At 35.5% G+C, this 17,525-nt stretch overlaps 1 protein-coding gene across 4 annotated transcripts in view; it reads left to right on the forward strand.

Annotated features, from left to right (window-relative positions):
• Nucleotides 1-17,525, forward strand: part of DNAH7 (dynein axonemal heavy chain 7) — a 247,269-nt gene that overhangs the window by 155,505 nt on the left and 74,239 nt on the right. For all 4 annotated transcript variants that reach the window (XM_067741149.1, XM_067741150.1, XM_067741152.1 and 1 more), the window contains 4 exons: nt 1,504-1,850; nt 3,431-3,611; nt 6,032-6,217; nt 10,981-11,144. In XM_067741149.1, coding sequence (XP_067597250.1) covers nt 1,504-1,850; nt 3,431-3,611; nt 6,032-6,217; nt 10,981-11,144 — 878 coding nt within the window. The remainder of the gene's footprint in view (nt 1-1,503; nt 1,851-3,430; nt 3,612-6,031; nt 6,218-10,980; nt 11,145-17,525) is intronic.

Consider the following 17,525-nt stretch of genomic DNA (forward strand, 5'->3'; position numbering starts at 1 on the left):
TTTTATAATAGCATGTCTAAGCTTTGAAATTCATTAAAAATTAAGGTGTGAAAGTGAACATTTCAATTAAGAAAGATAAAGATGAGTTTTAAAAAATAAATAGTGTTGGGAATCTTGGCAAAACTTTTAGATGAGGTAAGGGAGAAAGTGTTAGATCCTTTCGTCACACCTTACTCCAAAATAGATTTCAGATTGAAATTTAAATATAAATAGTTATATTACTATAAAAATGGTTGAAAATGTAGGTCAGATGTTAATAATCTTGGAATGTAAACTAAAACCTAGGATTTCTTTGGTATATGAAATCAGGAACAAAAAAACAGTAAGCAATATTGTTCATAATGTATATGCTCTCTTTTGTATTTTTCATAAATAATAAAAATTTTTTAAAGTACTGAATTTTAGTACCTAAAAACCAACACATTTTGTTTGATATAAACACCATGGACAGAACTTTAGAAACGCTGAGGAAAAACTTTTCAACTGTATGGTAAACAAGATATTAATATGCTTCTATGTGAAAAGCTCTTATAAATCAATAACAAGCTCTAAGATAAGATAGTAAATGGTATAAAGAAGTACTAATTCACAAAGGAGGAAATACAAATAGTCAATAAACATATGAATACAAAGTGTCAATAAACATATCATTCCTTATTTGTATTTAAAGAAATACAGATCAAAATAAAATTTCTTTGGCCTGTCAGAATGCCTACCAGTGTTGCTAAGGGTGTATGTAGTAAAGCAGCAGGCACCCTTCTGCTTTCTGGAGGGCAGTTTGTCAGTATTTGTCAAAAGCTTTAAAACAATAAAAGACATTAAGACTTTAATTCAATATGGCAATTGTAATAGTAAAAAAGAGAAAAAGGCACAAATAGGGTATTAGAATTATGGTTCTTATCTATGCATTGGAAGGCTATCTATGCAGCCATTAAAAATGATGTGTTTACTAGCATGAGTGGATGTTCGCTATGTATTGTGATCGAAATAGAACAGATTTTAAAACAGCATGTATGTTAAGTATACTATGATTCCATTGGTTAAAATACAGCATATACACTGGTTTATAGCGTATACATATGAAAAAGATATAGAGGAATATAAAGGAAAATGTTTATAAGAGCTAACTATATATAGTTGGTTTATAGGAGACACTCATATGTATAATTTCTCTGTGTTTTTCTGTTTGCATCTATGACATTTATAGCTTTTCAGAAGCAACAAAACTCTTACTTTGTGACAGCCAAAACTCTCTTGTGTCTTTGAAGTAGATTTCATGTCATAAGTAATCTCATATAGGGTATCTTCCCGTTACTCTTTTTTGTCTGTAACTTTTCCTTTGGGATAAACTTCTCAACACTTCTTGACACAATTCTATCACTTTCATCATTTCTACCCAATGAACGGTGAGTTTCTATCTTATGGCTTAGTTTGAAAATAGGAACCGATTACAAGTCATATGTAAACAATTCTTTTTTAATAATAGCATGTTATTATTTCAAGGACATTACAGTGATAAAATCCATGAAGAGTCCTCCCGCTGGTGTCAAGCTTGTTATGGAAGCTGTATGCATCTTGAAAGGCATTAAAGCTGACAAAATCCCTGACCCAACGGGTTCAGGGAAAAAAATTGAGGATTTCTGGGGTCCCGCCAAAAGACTTCTTGGTGACATTCGATTTCTACAGTCACTTCATGAATATGACAAGGACAATATTCCTCCAGCTTACATGAACATCATAAGAAAAAATTATATTCCAAATCCAGATTTTGTTCCAGAAAAGATTAGAAATGCTTCCACAGCAGCCGAAGGTCTGTGCAAATGGGTCATAGCAATGGATTCGTATGACAAGTAAGTACTAACAAAAAGAAAATGAACTGGTGTGTTTTATTTTCAGGTTTGGCCATTTAAATAATATAAAGAGCTACATAGGTGAGAGGGTCCTCAGAAAATCCTGTCTAATGCCTGTTATATGACATATTTACTGGAGGCAAGACTATACCAACTAAATAGTATAATACAATGATACTTCAACTTTTTGGACTCAGGAACCCTTTATATTCTTAAAAATTATTGCAGACCCCAAAACCTTTTTTATCTACCATATTAGAAATTAAAACTGAGAATTTTTAAAAATATTCATTTTTAAATAGCAATAAAAAACTCCACATGTTTACATAAGTAACTTTTTTTTATCCACATTTTCAAAAACAGTTGTGAGAAAAGTGGTGGTGTTTCATATTTTTGCACATCTCTTTACTGTGTGCTTTACAAGACAGCTGGACTCTCAGATCTGCTTCTTCATTCAATCTGTTGTGGGATATATTGTTTTGATTGAAGTATATGAGGAAAATGCAGCCTCACACAAATGTTTAGTTGCACAAGGAGGACCTCTTGGAGTCCCTGAAGGGGAGGGGACATGTCTTGGACCACACTTTGAAAACCACTCTTAACATTTATTCTTTGTTTAGACAAACAGCCTTTTTTGATGATTGTATGAGAAATACTTATATACAAAACAGTAAAAAATTTTGGTTATTTCTTCAAAACAGGAACTATTACTGGATGTCTTTCAAACTCATAAACAGTTTGAATCATTATACATATATATTACAGGCTGTGTATATTTTGGACCATGATATATTATGTTAATGATAAATTTTAATTTAATGTTTTATCATTTATTTAGAAATATAACATGACTTAATTTCATTTTCCAGATAAAAGAGAATTTAGATCCATCCTTTTTCCTAATAATCCCTTTTATTACCAACATACGTATTTATAAGATAACTGGTTTTAGTTAGGGATATATTCTGAAATTTGAGAAAAGTACAATATAAAGACAGGAGTGTCATTCTTAGATGTATTTAATAAAACTGGAAGAGAAAAAAAAAGAGTTGGGGAACTGAGGAAGTGGGTGGACACACAGAAAATCATTTTAACTATTTTGAGATGAAAATAAAATAGTTAGATTAACCCATTTAATTATTTAAAATAATAAAAATTTTTTAAAAATGAAAGAGTAAAATGATGTGAATAAAATACCCTTCTTCTCATCATAATTAAGCCTTAACCAATTAGGCTAGTTTCCACAAACACTGCTCTGTTTTACATGTATATGCTTATTCTCCTTTTCCAAAATCACCGAAATTGACATTGGTGACAACTGAATATTTTATTTTGGGTAAAAAAATTACTTATTTGAAAACATTATGTGTATTTGATATCTATTTTAATAGTCATGTTTTATGTGCTGAGATCAGATTTGACTGATTCCTAAATGAAATATAAAATATAGAAATCAGTATAGGTTATACATGAAGATGTGTTTTGAGTTATAGTAAGGATATTAGAAAAGTAAATTCAGTGACAGAAAGTACCCTAGAATATTAAACATGTATTTAATTTTCCAATTTTACTTTTGGCAGAGTGGCAAAAATAGTAGCTCCCAAAAAGATAAAACTGGCTGCAGCTGAAGGGGAGCTTAAAATTGCCATGGATGGTCTCAGAAAGAAGCAGTCAGTGCTTCGGGAAGTTCAGGACAAGCTGGCCAAGCTTCAGGACACACTCGAACTAAATAAACAAAAGAAGGCTGACTTGGAAAACCAGGTATAGGATAATACAGACAAATATGGGCAAATCCTCAATTATTCTAAATAAAAATGATGTTCATGCTGGCACAAACACAGCAATCCTGTTTTCTTCCTGGTCAGTGGTTGGCAAACAGTGGACCACAGGCCAAGTCCACCATTGTCAGTTTTTGTACAGCCCACAAGCTAATAATGGTTTTGACATTTTTAAATGATTATATATTAAATGATTATATAAGTACCTATATAATATCCTCATTCTTGCTTCTTGGTCCACAGAGCCTAAAATATTTACCTTCTGGCTCTTTACCCCACAAAAAGAAGAAAATTGTCAATAAGCTCTGTTGTAGATTACTAGAATATTGAGCTAGATTATTTAAATCATTCTTCATTATAAGTGAGAAAATGGAGAACCAAAATGTTAAGTGACTTAGGTTATATAAGAGTTAATAACTGATTTTCTTTGCTGTACACCTGAAACTAACACAACATTGTTAATCAACTATACTCCAATAAAAATTATTTTTTTAAAAAAAAGAGTGAATGGCAGAGCTGAGATTAGAACTCAATACCCAGAACCATAGTGTGTCCACTGAAAATGTTTTTAAGACTAAAATCATTGCTCTTAGATAGTGATACCATTTGCAAAAATTAATTGCTAGAGTCTGATTATGTTCCAGAAAAAAGTCAAAACATTTTATAACAGTTAACATTTATTGCGTGCTTATATGCAAGGCACTGTTGTTCTGAGAGCAATGTATATTATCTCATTGATTCTCACAAAAGCTTTCTGAGGGAGGTAATCTTTTTGAACCATTTTGTAATAACTGAAGCACAGAAAAGTTAAGCAACTTACTCATGGTCAGTGCAGCTTCTAAGCTGAGATCCAAACCCAGGCAATCTGACTCTAATAGCTATGCTGTTTCTCATTGTACTAGACTGCTTCTTTCTGTAGGATATGTGCACAAATTCTGTATTTGTGCAATATGTAACATGGTGCTAATCTTAAAAATGTGACCTATTATTAGGCATGGGTTCCAAGTGATCAGTTTTAGTTTAAATAATATAACTAAAAAATGGGTATGTGGTTGCTCACTGTAAACATTTTTCAACTGTGTTGTATGTTTGAAATAACTTTTCATAATAAAATGTTGGAAAATTATGGTAATGTAGATTGAATGCATGCATATATGTGTATTAAAAATCTACTTTTGGAAGAGAAAGTTTGGCTAAAATATTTTTACTTGGTGGCTTCTGATGGCAACTTTATTATAGTCCAAGACCTGATTCAACATTTTAATACTGTTGAAAGAAGAATGGGTGAAGAAAGAAACTAGGAAGCAAAAGATATTAAAGGAGGGAAAATTAAGAGAGAAAGGTTTTTATTTAGGAAGTATCAAAAATATTACCAATTACATACCTTCTGCTTTTTTTAAACCTATCTTTAGATAAACTGATACAGTATTTTATATCTTTTAATCTAAAAGCATTTATTTAATATAAATATTAATAGCATAAGAAAAAGTATAAGACAAATTCTTATTCCAAAATGATCTAAATGTCTCTGCTTTTATCAATTATTTACTTCCTCTGTTCATGTAAATTATTTCATTTTGAACTTTAAGATAACCTTTACTTAATCTTGTCATCTTCTAAGAATAATGATGCTAAGTCACTTAAAATTAATCAAAATAATTCAGGTATTCTGTTGGAATATTGCTATTGCATGGGTTGAAATAGCTTTTCCCAAAGTTTGCCATATTCATAATTACCCTTCCTCTTTTTTAAAATAACATTGCTTAATTATGTATAATCAAACTTGGTTGACAGTCTTCTGCACAAAGTAGGCTGTCAACTATTGATTGATGTCCTAATTTAAGGTTAATTGCAAGTGTCTGAGTAGGTTGACACAATTTAACAACTTGAAAATTGTGCTTTGTAAGTAAGCATAAATTATTAAAACTTTTAAACATTTAACCTTTAAAATTATCATTAAATCAACCACAAGTTAAATGAGGGGAAAACGTTCATAGAATATTTAAAATAAAATGCATTTAGATTATTAAAATGGAGGGGAAACATCTATATTTGCAAGAGGATGTCCTTTATTACTTAATTAACTTTCAGTGTCTCATACGGTAGCTCATTTCCTTTAATAGAGCTATTCTTTGCATTATATGATAAATATCTGTTACAAATTTCACAAATTATATTAAAGTACACACTTTATTATGAAAAATGTTCTAAAAGGTCATGGACTTGCCGATCTTCATAGTTAGATATTGCACATTTTTCTTTTAGAGAGTTAAAAAAAATTAATTCCAGGCGTGTTTGTAATGTAAAAATTTATCCCTGAGGGTAAAATCTTGCAGAAATTTAAATAATTTTTTAACTTATTCTCCTTGTAGATGTTGATAAAAGTTTACTTTTATTTTTGAGGTTGACCTGTGTAGCAAAAAGCTAGAACGAGCTGAAAAGTTGATCGGAGGCCTTGGGGGTGAGAAAACTCGCTGGAGCCAAACAGCTCTGGAGCTGGGGCAGCTGTACATCAACCTGACAGGGGACATCCTCATTTCCTCAGGGGTCGTCGCTTACCTCGGAGCCTTTACATCTAACTATCGACAGGTAGGGAGTACTCATCGACCTCTAGGGTCTCTTCCTGACCCTCCCATTACAATCAACATTAATCTTGGGGTTTTTTGTTTGTTTGGATTTTTTGGTAAGTACGAGGGAGAAAAATGTTTTCAAGTGATTTCTAGTTGTGTATTTTAATTATTCAATAAATTAGCTTGGTAGCCAAAAAAGTGCTATATCAAATACTCTTCTAATTGTTTTAGAAACAAAAAGATCTACTTTAGAACGTAATGTGAAATGGTAGGCTCTAATGATAAAATTTCAGTTCTTAAACAAGTATAAACGTATCAGGATATTTTGGGGAGCTGGGGGGTGTTTAGTCAACTACTCTCTGTGAATCTCAATAATAAATCATTTCCAAATGACTTGAGAAACTGAAACTTTATGGGAGGAAAAGACAAACTTACCTAAAACCCATTTGATAAGTGGCTTCTTTCCTAAGAAAATAAATACCAGGTTCCCTGCTTCGAATTCCCACCCCTTTGACGGATTCTGCCTCCTTGATCCAACTCCTAACCCCTACTTCTTATCCCAGCTTTTTTGTTCCACTGTTCAGTCCCTTTCTCAAAGACACCCAGCACATTTTTCAGCTCTCTCTAGAAGTACAACCCAGGACATGGCCCTGTCAAAGCAGGAGGAGAGATTTAGAAAAATTAAAAGGAGAAGAAGGCAGTGAAAATAAAGAGAAGAGAGAAATTTGAAACATTTGCCAATAGCTTCTGGTGTCAACGGAGGAGAGAAAGAGTAAATGAAAACCCACTTCTGTGTGTGGCTTTATCAAGTTTTACAAAGCATTCGCTTTGCCCGTGGTCTCAGTTGAGCTTCACTTGAATTCAGGGCTTTCGCTGAAGTAGGGTTGATTCTTGGTGGCCACTGTTTTGATTTGCTTGTTTGCTTTTAACCAAACTAGTTTAAAATGCTCACATTGATCATGCTTCTGTCTTTATCTTTTGGTTCTGGTAGCCCTTGTCCTGATGCATGACTTTCATATTCTTCTTAGCTTTCTGTCTTCATTTGTGTCTGAATGACTGTCTGCAGTTATGGCATTGACATCTTGTAGTTCAGATAATTAACTTTTAACATGACACTATTTACCTAGTCATAGACTTGTTTGCTCGACATTTTCAGAGACTGAGGCTTATGAAGATTAAGAAAACTGCTCAGAACCACACAGCTGGTTAATGACAGAGCAGAAATGAGACTTGTTGTCACCTGAATCCTAATTTAGCCCTCTTTCTACTCTTCTGTGTCAACTTGGAAGGATGGAAGTGGTACCTGCAGAGCCTCCTACACTCCTCTGTTGGTTTCCAACATACCCCCGGGTGTCTGCACTGGCTCCTGTTGAGCATTCCAGTGCCATGCTGGAAGTCACCAGCCAGGGCCACTCCTCCCAACCCAGCCCTCTCTGACGACTCCTTCCAAAGCACTGCATCTTGCTTGACTCCCCAGTCAGCTGCTTCCACCAGAATGGGGGCTGCCAGTTAGACCACTATACAAATGCTTCAAGGAAGCATTGAGGCTTGAACTGAGACCTTGAAATTTATGGACAGAAGCAAAGCAACACTGAACTAGACACAAGCTCCAAGCAAAGCTCATAACTCCTTCTGTGAACTTCTGTGCACTGTCCCCACCCCTGATTCAGGAGGACACCTTATCCCGTCCCATCTAAGAAGACTTGAAGGCAATTTTATCCCTTCCTTGCTTTACTGTAGCAACCTAGGCTTTTACTTAACTAATCTCTAACGTCATTGTTCCTTCCTTTGAATTCATTCTCTGAATCCTGCTCTGTAATCGTCTCTTTTATCTATTTCTCCTGGGTCAGGGCAGCTGGTCAGTTTACGCCCCATCAAGTTTCCCATTCGATTCTAAGCACAAGGGTAATAGTGGCAACTTCAGTGCTCTGCCCAGATCCCCACCTGGTTTCCTGTGCGTTCACGTCCAACAACCAGCACCTGTGGCTTTTTTGGCAGACTTCCCTTGGGTTCTTAGAACTCACTTTGCGCAGTGCTTGGAGAGCTAAAATTGGCTGGGAATTTACTGCCCTCTGAGGCTGGCCTCAGTGAAAGACTGACAGAGGTGAGAGCCTGAAGGTCTGTCTCCCTTCCTCTGGTTGGAACATATGCAAGGAATAACTTACACCCCCTGTAGGAATAAGGTGTAACCACCTGTGCAGTACTTTGGCTGATCTCTCACCTTTTACTGGCTTTTTCCTGGTCATTATACTGCTTCTCCTAGTATCCCTTCCTTAATAAATCATTTCAGATAAATCTTCATGTCAGAGTCTGCTACTGGGAAACCCGAGTAAGACAAAAAGGCTTTAAAACAATCTTGGTTTTTTCCTAACATCAAAGTCTCTGGATACCAAGAGCCTGCAGTAAGTAGCTAGATCCCCTCCCTCTAAGCTTGAGTCTGAGTAGTTGTCAATTATTCATCAACCCCTTTGTAGAGTTTCTGGCACTCCTCATAATAAAATGTAGAAAATTTCCATTCTCCTAGCATAACTGGGCCCACAGTATTCGATCGTAATGCCCACGCCTATCTCCAAAACAAAATCCTACAAAGCTGTAAGGACATACAAGCCCTGGAGTTGAATTACTTTGAACTTTCTGAGGGACCTTTTCCTACCAATAATCAAAGTCAAACTGCTTTGGTGGCGGTAGTTACTTTCACCAAGATGGCACCCTTAGTGGTCAGTTTTCCATTTCCACCAACTATCTTACCGCCTGATTACCAGCCAAGATCCTTGGCTTGTATTTTGAGATGCTTGTTCAGAGGCCCTCATGTTCATTTCACTTATGCTCTGCTGCTACACCCTTACAGATGTATAATTGGCCTCTTAAATTTCTAAGCCAGTTCATCTGTGATAACATACTACCCCTGTCAACTATAGATAGCATTCCACAGCAGCTATGGCTTTCATTTTCCCTACTTCTTCCCCGTATCACTGGCTACGATGCCCATACCAGCATCAAGCTGTATCTGAGAAAACCTTCAGACCTCCCCACAAAAGTCTTCAGGCCAACGAAAAATCAAAAACATGCCCATAGGAACTGTGTACTAGGAGCCAGAATCAAACTGGAAACGCTGCCTTCTCCTCCACCCTACATAGCCATGCCATCTGTCCTGGTGCCAACAACCAAACCAAGTAAAAACCCAGATGATAGTCATTAAGTACTCGTGAGTGTGCTGTCTTAACTCAGTTTTGAATCATGGTTAACAGCTCTGAATTCCCTTCTGTGGGCAGTTTGCTAAGCCCTCACGCCAACCATTTCCCTTTTCAGGCTCTAATAGTCCTGGGTTACAATAGGCACATATCCAACTTCCAGAGGCCCCCATATACCTAACACCCAAGGACGGCCCCTTCTTCCCGGTACCTGTGGAACTATTCTAAGGACCCAGTCATCAGGAAGCCCTGGAAACCTAGCTAACTCCACCCCACTCTGCTTGATGTTTATAAACTGCCCCCTACAGTTCCTTGCTGTTACTCCGTGTCCAGGTGCAGCCTCCTGTGTATCAGGAGGCTGTGTATCAATTTCTCTCATTTGGAGCTGTAAGTAACAAAGAGTTCTGCCTCTCATCTATAGGAGTGTCTTTGTGTTATGGCCCACCATCCAAGGAAGCTTTAATCATACCTAAGATCATATAATTATGAGACAGAAGCCTGGCAGACAATGCCTTAATCAAAATAAAAATGTCATCTATGAATGGACAGTTTGAAATCATGTGCCACTGATGAGATGCAATGAGAAGAACACAGTATCATTTCTGTGATATTCCTGCCAAAGGTGCATAACCTAAATTGACTCATGACAGAATACCACACAGACCCAGCTGTGGGGCATTCTACAGAATAACCGGCTAATCAAGGTCATGAAAATCATCAGCTGTCCCCAAACTGTCATAGCCTTTCATGTGCAAACCGAAGGGAATGTTGGTCCAACCTACTCAGCAGGAACCCGAGGGAGACGGTAGTACCCACCATGCCCTCTCAGCTAGCTCCACTTGGTACACACGGCATCCTCATTTGCCCACGGACTGGTATCAACACCACATATACCCACCTTCTCCTTGCCCTTTTCTAACCTATTTTCTCTCCAGTCACGTCTTTCACTGTTTATGAACCCTTTGATCTATAACCTCAATTTGGACCTTGATTTCTGATTTTCTGAGTGTGAACCTAAGCTTGAAGTATGCTTCTGGTTCCTGAGCATCCTAGCAAACTGTGCCCCACATGGGGTATCCAAAACTCCAGTATGTGCCCTGATCCTTACTGGTGCCTAATAACCCTGCTCTGGTCCTTCCCCCAGGACATGTGAGAGCCAGACACAAATGTTTTCTGTGTCCCCTACTGGTTCAAATTGGATTTACTTTTATACCACAATATTGTAGTAAGGTGTGCTGATATTTATAATTTAAAGAAAATGTGTAGAAAAACATGGTGATCTCCATGTATTTTGTCAACAGAAGCTTTGGAATCATAATTGGCAATTATTTTTTCCAGATACAAAGTTCTGATTTCACTAGTAAGTGATCTATCTAAATTTTATCTTAACATTATATATATTGTTCATTTGAATACATAGTAGAGCTTCTAAATTATGATTTTATTTTGAAAAATATGATGAACACAAATCATTTTTGAGGTAGAGTTTCAACGATGCTTTGTAGACTCAGAGCGTAGTTGAGGAGTTTACAAGGTATCCATTTGGTAACCTCCAACCTCATTTTTATATCTTTCTGTGTATGTCTTAAAGAACCAGATCAAGGAGTGGACAAATTTGTGCAAAGGAAGAGGTATCCCCTGCTCAGATGATTATTCCCTTATGAGTATTCTGGGAGAAGCAGTGACAATTCGAGCCTGGAATATTGCTGGATTACCTTCTGACTCATTTTCTATTGATAACGGGATCATCATAACGTAAGGAAAATATTTCTCACAAATGATCTCTATCAGTCAGTGGATTTATTTATCTGTGTACCTTTTTAACACAGCTAGTAAACTTTTATAGTATTGAAAAATGTATTACTTAACTAATTAGCTAAATTAAATATGGATAATCACTTCCTTCTCCAATTAATGTCAGAGTAGTTGAGCATTGGAGACAGTAGTAAACAAACTAAAAACCCCAGATGACTTTTGCTTAATTTTTAATCTATTTTTAGCAAATAGAGCAAAACCCTGCCATAAGTAAGTGAAGTCCAAATTTTTTATTCCCATAAAACACAGGGTTTTGTTATTATAGGTTAGTGAAACATGCAGGGATAGGTTTGTGTCGGTGATGTCTTATTCCCTGCTGGGTGTGCGACCACCTTAAATGATATGGATACATTTCTGGGTCCTGGGCTGATTGGGGCTTTTAAAAGAGTGGTGCTGTTCCTGGAATCTCCTGGTTAGTAGATAAATCCCATGGAGATTGGGCCGGGAGGATACTGGAGGCTCATCCAGCCTTACCTTTCCTCAAGGTATTGCCTCCTAGAAGCCAAGGACTTCACTCTGTCCTAGTGTGAGGATGATCATTGATTGTGTTATTTTCAAGGTCACATTACTATGGGCCTTCTATCACTGGACCAATCTTTTTGGAGGTTTTAGCATGTTAGAAATAGCACAGGGAAACCATCAGGAAACGTTCAGTTCTGTGTTACATCACTATTTTCAGTAGTTGTTACTTTACTACTGAAAAAGTAATTGATATGATGGTACTTAAAGTAAAAATGGTTGAGGCATGTAAATTTTTAAAAATAGAATTAACCACTATGTGTAAAAGCCATATTATTAAATTTTTTGTTTGTAACATTTATGAAAATTATTCTACAAATTAAAATTCTGGTGAACAAATTTCTTTACTGCTCAGCAAATGATCCTGCCATATGGATTTCTATAGCATTTATTTACTGAACTATTCTAAAAGGATTTGAAGCATGTGCAGTTTGAATATAACATAAAATAGGATAAAATCTGATAAGACCACCTAGGGTTATTAAAGAGGTAGTTACTCTTAGGTACTTGAGACAAGCTAATCCTTGCAGTTGGGTCCTGAATTAAGCTCACAGCTTTGTGATAACCAAGGTAAAAAAGAAAAGCTGTGTCACACAGTTCTCATTTTTCAATCAAGCAAATCATACTCAGAAAAACAAACTTTCCCAGGAACTAAACTTACATTTAATTACTTTGTTGATTTGGAGACGAGATTATCAAGCTTTTCTTTGGTGGACTAAAATTAAGCACTGGGTACTCTTGCTCTGATAATCTACATTAATCCAGAAGAAAAATTATAGAATCTAGATAAGTGATAAATATGTGCATTAGTTTGCAACTAAAACAGATGTTTAAGTACCTTTTAAGAAGTTTAGGATGGCACCTAGTTCGTTTTTTAAATACTTAACAAGTAGGTGGCAAACAGTTTGCGTAGACGTTTAATGTGAGAATACACATTGGACGTTGACAATATGGGAGGTTTCTGAATGTTTAGAAGTCTATCTTTTGGAAGCCTTATATATTGTTGATGGGAATGTACATTGGTACAGCCACTATGGAGAACAGTATGGAGATTCCTCAAAGTAAGAAGAGTACTACCATATGATCCAGCCATTCCACTTCTGGGTATTTATCTGAAGAAAACAAAAACACTAATTAGAAAAGATATGTGCATCCCTATGTTCATCACAGCATTATTTATACTATCCAACAATATGGAAGTAACCCAAATGTCTCTCAACAGATGAAGGGCTAAAGATGTGGTGTATATGTGAGATGAAATACTACTCAGCCATAAAAAAGATGAAACCTTGCCACTCGTAACAACATGGATGGACCTTGAGGGTGTTATGCTAAGTGAAATAAGTCAGATGGAAAAAGACAAATACTGTATGCTTTCACTCCAATGTGAAATATTAAATAGATAGATAAATAATAAACAAAACAAAACAAAGCAAACATGTAGATACAGAGAGCAGAGTAGTACTTACCAGAGGGGAGGGGATGGGGGTGTGGGGGGAGGCTGAAATGGGTAAAGGGGATCAAAGATCTGGTAATGAATGGAAACTAAACCTTCGGTGGTGGGCGTGCTGTAGAAGTCAAAATATAATATTGTACAAATAATAATAATTAATGATAATAAAATTTTATTTTAAAAATTTCAATAGAAAAAAAGTCCACCTTTTACTTTTGTCCAGCTGGACCAATTAACTTCAGCTAAAATAATAGTCCAATTTTGTTGTTGTTGTTGTTGTTGCTATTGTTTCCCTCTCAGAAAAAAAAGCTTTGATCTTCCCAAACAATTGTGAATATACTTGGTCATGTCCCACATAGTAGTAGTTATGTCTTTATTGTTTTGATTTGCAATTTATATACTTTTGTTCTACCTAGGAGGACATCTATAATGTATTCCTATAACTCCATTTATCCAGCGGAGGCTGATATACTTCTTATATTCTAGCAAATAAATGTACCCTTTCTTTTGGGTCCAGTCATATTTCAATAATGCTGGAACTGTTGATGAATATTTCTGCTTTTAAGATTCCATATCTTTCAGTGATCTTTTTCAAGACAAACTTCCATTTCAGGAGAGATTGAGGTAGAAAATGGTTTTAATGAGCCATAACCCCTAAATGTTTGCTATTTGTTTGTAAAAGTGTTGAAGCATTAGCAAGAAGTTATGGTAGCAACCTTACTAAGTAGGAAATATTAACATTTTTCATTCTTGGCTTTTTTTCAATGATTTTGGTAATCTTATACTGAGAGGTTTCAGTAAATAGGTTAAGGTGATCATTTTGAAGTATCAAATAAGTATCGTACTTATTTGCTAGTGTGTTCTTCCTTCCCCAGAGATACTTGCTTGATAATGATAATACCTAATATGGAGCACTTACTAAGGACCTGAGCCTGTGCTAAATGCTTTTCACATACTATCTCAGCTGAGGGAAGAGTCAGTAATTTAGGGAACTGGAAGAATATGTAAAATTTGGACAAGTTAGAACATAATTAACTTTTGGAGCTACTGACACTTGATGTTTCCTTAGCTAATCAGAATTTCAAGGGCTAGTGATAACATTAAATGTAACTGGATTCTATCTAAACATTTCACAGGGAAAGTATTGGGATTGTTTAACAACTTGGTAAGTAGATCAGACCTATATCTAATATAACTCTGCTTTTAAAAAGTGTTTTAAGTTTTCATTTTTATAGGAGTTAGATAAATCAGGTTTATTTCAGCAACAGTAATAACTGAGAGGAACACCCACCTTTCTTTGTCTGTTTTTATCTAATTGTGTGTGCATGTGTGTGTGTGTGTGTGTGTGTAAAGAGGAAAATACCACAACTCTTTGAAATGCTCCACTGCTATATATCCAAATTCCATCCTTCCATGCAGACTACAGTGAACATGTATTATCATGTTAGAAGTCTGTATTTTTCAAAAATACAGAAGAGCACCCAATATTTATCCTCTCTAAACAATAGCAAAAGAACAAACACTATCAAAACTTGGAGTGCTGGGTGCTATAATAATTCAGTTGCCACTTGAGAAACTATGGGAGCTATGATCTTCAAAAGCAAACATTGTAGACTGAAGCCACAACATTGTCCTCTTTTTGAATCAAAAAGATGTTATCTTGAGGGTGTTGTTTGAAGAAAATTAATTTGATGCAGTTGTTAACTGGATATTGAACAGTATCTCTCTTCCAACTTTTTTCTTCTTTTTCAAAATTGTTTTGTCTAGTTTTTACTTCTCAATATAAATTTTAGAATATCCACAGAAGATTCTGCTGAGATTTCGATAAGGACTGCAGAATCTATAGATCAAAATTTGGGAAGAATTGACAACTTAGTAAGTCTTCTAATCCATGAACACAGTATATCTCTCCATTTATTTAGATCTTCTTTGATCTTTGTTGGAAGATCTTATCTATAAATTCAATTTTAAAATACTTATAGGACATTCAAGTTATCTATTTATTCTCAAGTGAGTTTTGGTAGTTTATGTCTTTCAAGAAATTGGTCCATTTCAACTAAGTTGCCAAATTTATGGGCATAGGGTTGTTTGTAGCATTCCCTTAACATCCTATTAATGTCTGCAGGGTCTGTGATAATTTTCTTTATCATTCCTTATATTGGTAATTTGTACCTTCTTTGTTTAGCTAGAGTTTGATAAATTTTGTAGATCCTATCTAAGAACAAGCCTTTTATTGCTTTTTTCCTTTTTTATTTTTTTTTGTTTTTGTTTTGTTTGGTTGGTTGATTTTCAATTTCATTGATTTCTCATTTAATATTAACTGTTTCTTTTCTTTTGCTTGCTTTTGACCTAAATTGCTCTTCTTTTTCTGATATAAGAGGGAAGCTTAAGTTACTGATTTTAGATTTTTTTTCTTTTCTAATCTATGCATTTTAATGCTACGTATTTTCCATTAAGTACTGCTTTAGCTGCATAGCACAAATTTTGATATGGTGTATTTTTACTTTCATTTCCTTTAAAATATTTTCTGGTTTCTCTTGAGACTTTTTCTTTTTTGAACCATAGGTTATTTTAAAAATGTATTGTTTGATTTCCAAATACTTGAGAATTTTTAAGCTTTCTTTTTGTTATTTGTTTTTTAATTTTTAACTTAATTCCATTACGTTCAGAGAGCATACATTATCTGATTCCAGGTGCTTTAAATTTATTACAATTTGTTTTATGGCATAAATATGGTCTATGTGAATGTTCCCTGTGCAATTGACATATTATGGGATGGAGACTTCTTTAAATGCCAGGTTGAGTTGTTTGAGAGTGTTGTTCATATCTTCCATATCGTTGCTAATATTCCATCTACTTGTTTCTTCATTTCTATCAGTTTTAGCTTCCTGTATTTTGGAGCTCACTTGTTGGATGCATACGCATTTAAGATTGCCGTGTATTATTGATGAACTGACCCTTTTATCATTATGTATTATCCCTCTTTATCCCTGATAATTTTTCTTGTTCTGCAACCTCCTTTTTTCTGATATTACTATAGCCAGTCCAGCTTTCTTTTGGTTAGTGTTTGCCTGGTATCTTTTACCATCATTTTACTTTTAATATAAATATGTTGTTATATTTGAAGTGGGTACCTTGTGGATAGCATACAGTTTGACCTTGTATTTTTCTAGTCTGACGATCTCTCCCCTTCAATTGGTAAATTTAGACAACTTTATACTTGATATGGTTGATATCATTGAAATTAGATCTGACATTTTATTATTTTTCTGTTTTTACATTTGGTTTTTGTTGCCCTGTTCCTCATTTCTTATTCTTTTAGATTATTTGAATAATCCACCATTTTTAGTATCACACTTTAATTTATCTTTTTTTTTTTTTTTTTGCGGTACGCGGGTCTCTCACTGTTGTGGCCTCTCCCGTTGCAGAGCACAGGCTCCGGACGCGCAGGCTCAGCGGCCATGGCTCACGGGCCCAGCCGCTTCGCGGCATGTGGGACCTTCACCGACCCGGGGCACGAACCCGTGTCCCCTGCATCGGCAGGCGGACTCTCAACCACTGCGCCACCAGGGAAGCCCAATTTATCTATTTTTTACTATAATACTTTGGATTATTTTTTAGTACAATTTTTCACAATCTACCTAGAGATAGTTTACCACTTCAGTTAAAATGTAGAAGACTTGTAACCATGCAAGTCCCCTATACCCTCCTCTGATTATATTATCATAGTCATATATATTATGTCTGCATACATTGAAACTCTGCCCCCCAGACACACAATGTTAATATTTTGTCTTAGTATTTATGTATGCTTTAAAGAACTTAAGAGGGGGGAAATAGCCTATTATATTTATCATTTTTTGATCTTCTTTTATTTCTAAAGTTCACTGTGGCATCATTTCCCTTAAGGGTGAAGAACTTTAGCATCTGTTTAGAGCAGATTTGCTGGCAAATAATTTTCTAGTTTCCTTCATTTGAGAATACTTTTTATTTTGCCTTTATTCTTGAAGGATTTGTTTGGTGGACGTAGAATTCTGGGTTGACATTTCTACTCTGTTCTGGCTCCATGATTTCTGATGTAAAATCTGCAGTCTTTTGAATAATTTTCATCCAAATGTAATATATCGTTTTTGTCTGCTGCTTTTTTAAAAATATTTTTTCAAAATATTTTTTCTGGGTTTTCCTGGTGGCGCAGTGGTTAAGAGTCCGCCTGCCAATGCAGGGGACATGGGTTCGAGCCCGGTCCGGGAAGATCCCACATGCCGCGGAGCAGCTGGGCCCGTGAGCCATGGCCGCTGAGCCTGCGCGTCCGAAGCCTGTGCTCCACAATGGGAGAGGCCACAGCAGTG

Source organism: Pseudorca crassidens, chromosome 6, assembly GCF_039906515.1.
Source record: "Pseudorca crassidens isolate mPseCra1 chromosome 6, mPseCra1.hap1, whole genome shotgun sequence".
NCBI classification, from domain to species: domain Eukaryota; kingdom Metazoa; phylum Chordata; class Mammalia; order Artiodactyla; family Delphinidae; genus Pseudorca; species Pseudorca crassidens.